This window comes from Pezoporus occidentalis, unplaced genomic scaffold, assembly GCF_034315485.1.
Source record: "Pezoporus occidentalis ecotype Australia unplaced genomic scaffold, CSIRO_AGI_Poc_V1 ctg447, whole genome shotgun sequence".
In the NCBI taxonomy this organism is placed as follows: Eukaryota; Metazoa; Chordata; class Aves; order Psittaciformes; family Psittacidae; genus Pezoporus; species Pezoporus occidentalis.
Window position 1 is genome coordinate 66,812 of NW_026915777.1, and position 6,874 is coordinate 73,685.

Consider the following 6,874-nt stretch of genomic DNA (forward strand, 5'->3'; position numbering starts at 1 on the left):
CATCTCCAGAGCCCTGCTCGCCGGTGGAGGTGCTGGGATGTACCTGGGAGCTGCAGCATCTGCATCAGCTCCGTGGCAGCAGGAAAACAACGTTGCTTCGGGGCATCAAATCCATCTCCCAGCTTCTTTCTGCCTGTCTCCTCCTGTTTGCTGCGAGCGCTGGGTGCCAGAGCTGCCTTCATGCAGCATCCTGCAGCATCAGCCGCGCCTGGACCTGTACTCTCAGGAATAACATTTCCAAATGCCACAGGCACTCCTGCTGAATGGGAAAACATCGGATTTCCATTGCCAGCAGCAGCCGCCAGCACACACCCGCAGTGCGAGCGCATCCCAGCCCCACTCCTGCCCCCCATCGCCTTCCCCGGCGCTCCTTCCTTCAATGGGGATGCTCCAAAGCCATGGCCTGGAGGTTGTCCTCAGTGCCGGGGGGCAGATAAATGGGGAGATAAAGGGAAGGAGCTGCTGCTGCAGCGTCTGCACCTCTGCCAGTGGGTGTTACGGGTGGGAAACCTGGATACCGGGGGCAGCTCCGTGTCCTCTGCCTCCTCCAGCTCTCATCGGGAATGCTGTGTCACATTCCCATTGCTTATTGACACACACACACACCCCCCCTTGGTGTCTGTTAGCAGAGAAGGGAAATGGGCTAAATCCCTATAAGCAGAGCCCCCCTGCTCTGCTTCAATGGACTGCAATGTCCAAACCCCGCCCTGGGGTGCACCATGGGGTGCTCCTGTCACCGCGAGAGGTGATGGCACCTCGTGGTTGGGTGCTGGCACCAGTGCGGGTCTGGTAGAGCCCATGAGCCCCTTTCTGCTACTGCCGGGGGTGCAGCGATGCCCATCAGGGCTGCAAAGGTGGGAAGGGCACCCAGCACCCCGCATGGGTCCTTCTCCAGCACCCTGCATGCCTGGATCCCATACGGAGCGCTGGGATGCAGCGATCTCCCCGTGAGCATCCTTGTGTTCCACAGGACGTGGAGTTTGGTGCATGAGGGTGCAGGGAGAGGTGAGGCGGGGGAAACAGAGAGGGTTTGGGTGGCAGGGAGGGAAAGCTGCCCCCGGGCTGGTGGCTGTGGTTGAGAGCTGGGATTCGGGACCAGCCAGACCCTGGCTCCATCTGCAGTCAGCAGAGGGAAGTGGACTGCGGCCAGAGCTGCACAGTGTGAGCCGGGGCTGTCACCGGATCATGGCATGGGCTGGGATGAAGGGACCTCAAAGCTCCTCCATTCCCAACCCCTGCCACGGGCAGGGACCCCTTCCATAGAGCAGCTTGCTCCAAGCCCCTGTGTCCAACCTGGCCTTGAGCACTGCCAGGGATGGGGCAGCCACAGCTTCTCTGGGCACCCTGTGCCAGCGCCTCAGCACCCTCCCAGGGAAGAGCTTCTGCCTAAGAGCTCAGCTCAGTCTCCCCTCGGGCAGGTTAAAGCCATTCCCCTTGGCCTGGCCCTACAGGCCCTTGTCCCAAGCCCCTCTCCAGGTTCCCTGCAGCCCCTTCAGGCCCTGGAGCTGCTCTGAGGTCTCCAGGGTGGAGGGCAGGGAGCAGAGGCCCCTTTCACTGTGCAAGTGAAACACCTCATGCGGGTGCTGTCCTCAGGCACCCAACGTGTGTAGGGGCAGCCGGGGGGCACCCAGCCCTGCACCAGGGGGCCCAGCGCAGGGACACCCCATTTCCAAGCCGCTCGTGGTTGGTGGCACACACACACGTGGAGGCTCCGGGGCTGTTCCAACGTCCTGCTTGGATCCCACCTCCCGGAGCTGGCAGATGGGAAGGAGCCCGTGGCCCCCCACCCAACAGCCCGTGTCCTCCTGTCTTTCAGAGGACGTGCAGATGACCGACAGGATCACCATCTCCAAGCAGTTCAAGGAGAAGGTCATTCGCCCCATCCTGAAGGTATGGGTGAGCTTCTTGAGGAGCCCTGAGCTTGGGTCTCCAAGTCCTTTGGTGTGGGCATGGAATCATGGAATGGTTTGGGATGAAGGGACCTTAAAGCAGAGCCAGTTCCCTGGCAGTGCTCAAGGGCAGGTTGGACACCGGGGCTTGGAGCAGGCTGCTCTATGGAAAGGGTCCCTGCCTGTGGTTGGAGCTGGAGGAGCTTTAAGGTGCCTTCATGCCACGCCGCTCCCTGTCTCTGCGACCCCATCCTTCCCATCCCATTGACCCCCCCTGCCCCGCTCCCCGCAGGCTCACTTCAAACGTGACGAGTTCCTGGGCAGGATCAATGAGATTGTCTATTTCCTGCCCTTCTGCCACGCGGAGCTCATCCAGTTGGTCAACAAGGAGCTGAACTTCTGGGCCAAGAAGGTAAGAACCACCCCTGGCCCCGAGCTGGCTTCTCAGAGGAGCAGGGGCGAAGGCACCGCACGCTCGTCCTCCTCTTCCTCACCCAACAGGCCAAGGCGAGGCACAACATCACCCTGCTCTGGGACAGGGAGGTCATGGATGTGCTGGCTGACGGCTACAACCTGCACTATGGAGCCCGCTCCATCAAGCACGAGGTAAGGGCAGGGATGGAGCTCGGTGCCTGCCCCATCCCTGGCAGTGCTCAAGGCCACGCTGGACGCAGGGGCTCGGAGCAAGCTGCTCCGTGGAAGGGGTCGGAGCTGGAGGAGCTTTAGGCTCCCTTCGTGCCGCCCCATCCCACGGTGCTGGCGTGCGGTGGTGCCCGGGGATGGGATTTAGAGCTCGCAGCCCCCCCAGGACCCCCTCAGCGGTGGTGCCCGGGGGTGGGATTCAGAGCTCGCAGCCCCCCAGGACCCCCTCAGCGGTGGTGCCCGGGGATGGGATTCAGAGCTCGCAGCCCCCCCAGGACCCCTTCAGCGGCTCTGCGGTGGTGCCCAAGGGTGGGATTCAGAGCTCGCAGCCCCCCAGGACCCCCTCAGCGGCTCTGCGGTGGTGCCCAAGGGTGGGATTTAGAGCTCGCAGCCCCCCAGGACCCCCTCAGCGGTGGTGCCCAAGGGTGGGATTCAGAGCTCGCAGCCCCCCCAGGACCCCCTCAGCGGCTCTGCGGTGGTGCCCAAGGGTGGGATTCAGAGCTCGCAGCCGCACCAGGACCCCCTCAGCGGTGGTGCCCAAGGGTGGGATTCAGAGCTCGCAGCCCCCCCAGGACCCCCTCAGCAGTGGTGCCCGGGGGTGGGATTCAGAGCTCGCAGCCGCACCAGGACCCCCTCAGCGGTGGTGCCCAAGGGTGGGATTCAGAGCTCGCAGCCCCCCCAGGACCCCCTCAGCAGTGGTGCCCAAGGGTGGGATTTAGAGCTCGCAGCCCCCCAGGACCCCCTCAGCGGTGGTGCCCAAGGGTGGGATTCAGAGCTCGCAGCCCCCCAGGACCCCCTCAGCGGTGGTGCCCAAGGGTGGGATTTAGAGCTCGCAGCCCCCCAGGACCCCCTCAGCGGTGGTGCCCAAGGGTGGGATTCAGAGCTCGCAGCCCCCCAGGACCCCCTCAGCGGCTCTGCGGTGGTGCCCAAGGGTGGGATTCAGAGCTCGCAGCCCCCCCAGGACCCCCTCAGCGGCTCTGCGGTGGTGCCCGGGGATGGGATTCAGAGCTCGCAGCCCCCCCAGGACCCCGTGCCCGCAGGTGGAGCGGCGCGTGGTGAACCAGCTGGCCGCTGCCCACGAGCAGGACCTGCTGCCCCGCGGCTGCACCCTCCGCATCGCCGTCGAGGGCTCGGACAAGCAGCTCCTCAAGGGCCAGGAGAGCTCGTCCCCGGGCGCTGGGCCGGGCAGGGGCCCCGCGCTGCGCCTGGAGATCGTGGAGCAGGGCAGCAGGGCCCGCAGGCTGGACATCCAGCCCCCGCTCAGCCCCGAGAGCATCACCTACTTCCTGTAGGCAATAAAGCACCCGCGCAGCGAACACCGGCCCCGGGGGGGGGGTCAGGACGGGCAGGGGCTGGGCCCCACCGGGCCTGGGGCGGGGGTGGGCGCTGGGAGCGCGTCGGTGAGGTCTGGGGGTTCTGTGGGTGATGGGGAGGTGGGGGGAGGTTCTTGGGGAGGGGAGAGCGGCTGCCGGGGGACCCGGGGGGGGGGGGGGGTCCGCTTGGGGGGGGGGGGGGGCGCTTGGGGGGCGTCGGTTGGGGGGGGTCCGCTTGGGAAGGACGGGGAGGGGTTTGGAAGGGGGGGGATTCGTATGGGGGAGGGGGTTCGCTTGGGAAGGACGGGGGGGGTTTGGAAGGACGGTGGGGGGTCGCTTGGGGGGGGTTTGGGAAGGGGGGGGATTCGCTTGGTGGGGGGGTTCACTTGGGAAGGATGGGGGGGTTGGGAAGGACGGGGAGGGGGGTTCGGTTGGGGAGGACGGAGGGGGTTCGCTTGAGGGGAGGTTCGCTTGGGGGGGGGGTCGCTTGGGAAGGATGATGGGGGTTGGGAAGGACGGAGGGGGGGGTTCGGTTGGGGAGGACGGGGGGGTTCGGTTGAGGGGGGGTTTGCTTGGTGGGGGGGGTCGCTCGGGAAGGACGGGGGTGGGGTCGGTTGGGGGGGGTCGGTTGGGGAGGACGGGGGGGGGTTCGGTTGGGGGGGGGTTCGCTTGGAGGGGGGGTCGCTTGGTGGGGGGGTCGCTCGGGAAGGACGGGGGGGGTCGGTTGGGGGGGTTCGGATGGGGAGGACGGGGGGGGGGGGGGTTCGGTTGGGGGGGGGGCATCCCCTCGATTGGAAGCACCGGGACGCCGGGGGGGAAGGGGCGGTCAGGGCCGGGGTGCGCGGGGCTCGCACGGGGAAGGAAACGCGGGGGGGGGGGGGGGGGCGTCCGGTTACTGCGAAAACGGGGACGGGGACGGGGCTGGGGGCGGAACCGGGCAGGACCCGGCCCCAGGGAGCGGTGGGCACCGCCAGCACGGCTCCCAGTGCGGACCAGTGCAAGCCAGTGACCTCCCAGTGCGGACCGGGGACCTCCCAGTGCGGACCAGTGCAAACCAGTGACCTCCCAGTGCGGACCGGGGACCTCCCAGTGCGGACCAGTGCAAGCCAGTGACCTCCCAGTGCAGACCAGTGCCCTCCCAGTGCACACCAGCACATCTCCCAGTGCACACCAGCACATCTCCCAGTGCACACCAGCACATCTCCCAGTGCACACCAGCACATCTCCCAGTGCAGAGCAGCACATCTCCCAGTGCACACCAGCACATCTCCCAGTGCACACCAGCACATCTCCCAGTGCGGAGCAGCACATCTCCCAGTGCAGAGCAGCACATCTCCCAGTGCACACCAGCACATCTCCCAGTGCACACCAGCACATCTCCCAGTGCACACCAGCACATCTCCCAGTGCACACCAGCACATCTCCCAGTGCGGAGCAGCGCATCTCCCAGTGCGGACCAGCACATCTCCCAGTGCAGAGCAGCACATCTCCCAGTGCAGAGCAGCACATCTCCCAGTGCAGAGCAGCACATCTCCCAGTGCACACCAGCACATCTCCCAGTGCAGAGCAGCACATCTCCCAGTGCAGAGCAGCACATCTCCCAGTGCAGAGCAGCACATCTCCCAGTGCAGAGCAGCACATCTCCCAGTGCAGAGCAGCACATCTCCCAGTGCAGAGCAGCACATCTCCCAGTGCACACCAGCACATCTCCCAGTGCACACCAGCACATCTCCCAGTGCACACCAGCACATCTCCCAGTGCGGAGCAGCACATCTCCCAGTGCGGAGCAGCACATCTCCCAGTGCAGAGCAGCACATCTCCCAGTGCACACCAGCACATCTCCCAGTGCACACCAGCACATCTCCCAGTGCAGAGCAGCACATCTCCCAGTGCACACCAGCACATCTCCCAGTGCACACCAGCACATCTCCCAGTGCACACCAGCACATCTCCCAGTGCACACCAGCACATCTCCCAGTGCACACCAGCACATCTCCCAGTGCACACCAGCACATCTCCCAGTGCACACCAGCACATCTCCCAATGCAGACCAGCACATCTCCCAGTGCACACCAGCACATCTCCCAGTGCACACCAGCACATCTCCCAGTGCAGAGCAGCACATCTCCCAGTGCAGACCCCTCTCTCAGCCCATCTCTCGTGACCTCCCTCCAGCGGGCCCCGCAGGTTTCCCTGCCCACAGCTCCCTGCTCCCTGCGCTCTCGTCCCGGGGCAGTGACGGGACAAGGAGGGGGCATGGGCTGGGAAGGGCCGCGGGGCTTGGGGGGGTTCTGCTCAGCTCCTGCCCCGCTGCAGGGAAACCTCATCCCAGCAGCGCGTCCCCATGGGAGCTGAGGGTGCTGAGGCGCTGGCACAGGGTGCCCAGAGGAGCTGTGGCTGCCCCATCCCTGGCAGTGCTCAAGGCCAGGTTGGACACAGGGCTTGGAGCAAGCTGCTCTATGGAAGGGGTCCCTGCCCCTGGCTTTAAGCTCCCTTCCTCCCAGCCCATCCCGTGGTTCTCAATCCCACACTGGCTCCATGGGGGGACCGGGGAGCGGGCTGGGGCTGGGGGCCCCAAAGCCACTGTCCCACTGCTGGATTCGGGTCCCTGCAGCAGGAGCCTGGGCTGCACGGAAACGGGGGGCAGAGCTGGGGGGGGCAACAGGAGCTCAGCACAGCCCACACCAGTGTGCACCAGTATGAACCAGTGTGCACCAGTGTACATCAGTGTGCACCAGTGAGCACCAGTATGAACCAGTGTGCACCAGTGTGCACCAGTGAGCACCAGTGGGCACCAGTATGAACCAGTGTGCACCAGTGTCAACCAGTGCGCACCAGTATGAACCAGTGTGCACCAGTGTGCACCAGTATGAACCAGTGTGCACCAGTGTCAACCAGTGTGCACCAGTATGAACCAGTGTGCACCAGTGTGCACCAGTGTGTGCCAGTATGAACCAGTGTGTGCCAGTGTGCACCAGTGGGCACCAGTGAGCACCAGTGTGCACCAGTATGAACCAGTATGAACCAGTG

The 6,874-nt window shown here is 65.3% G+C and overlaps 1 protein-coding gene across 1 annotated transcript in view; it reads left to right on the forward strand.

Annotated features, from left to right (window-relative positions):
- The window catches only part of CLPB (ClpB family mitochondrial disaggregase), a 55,835-nt gene extending 52,012 nt beyond the window's left edge, over window positions 1-3,823 (forward strand). The window contains exons 13-16 of the mRNA XM_062635057.1: window positions 1,817-1,890; window positions 2,182-2,301; window positions 2,391-2,495; window positions 3,572-3,823. Coding sequence (XP_062491041.1) covers window positions 1,817-1,890; window positions 2,182-2,301; window positions 2,391-2,495; window positions 3,572-3,823 — 551 coding nt within the window. The remainder of the gene's footprint in view (window positions 1-1,816; window positions 1,891-2,181; window positions 2,302-2,390; window positions 2,496-3,571) is intronic.
- Window positions 3,824-6,874: the final 3,051 nt, after the last annotated feature.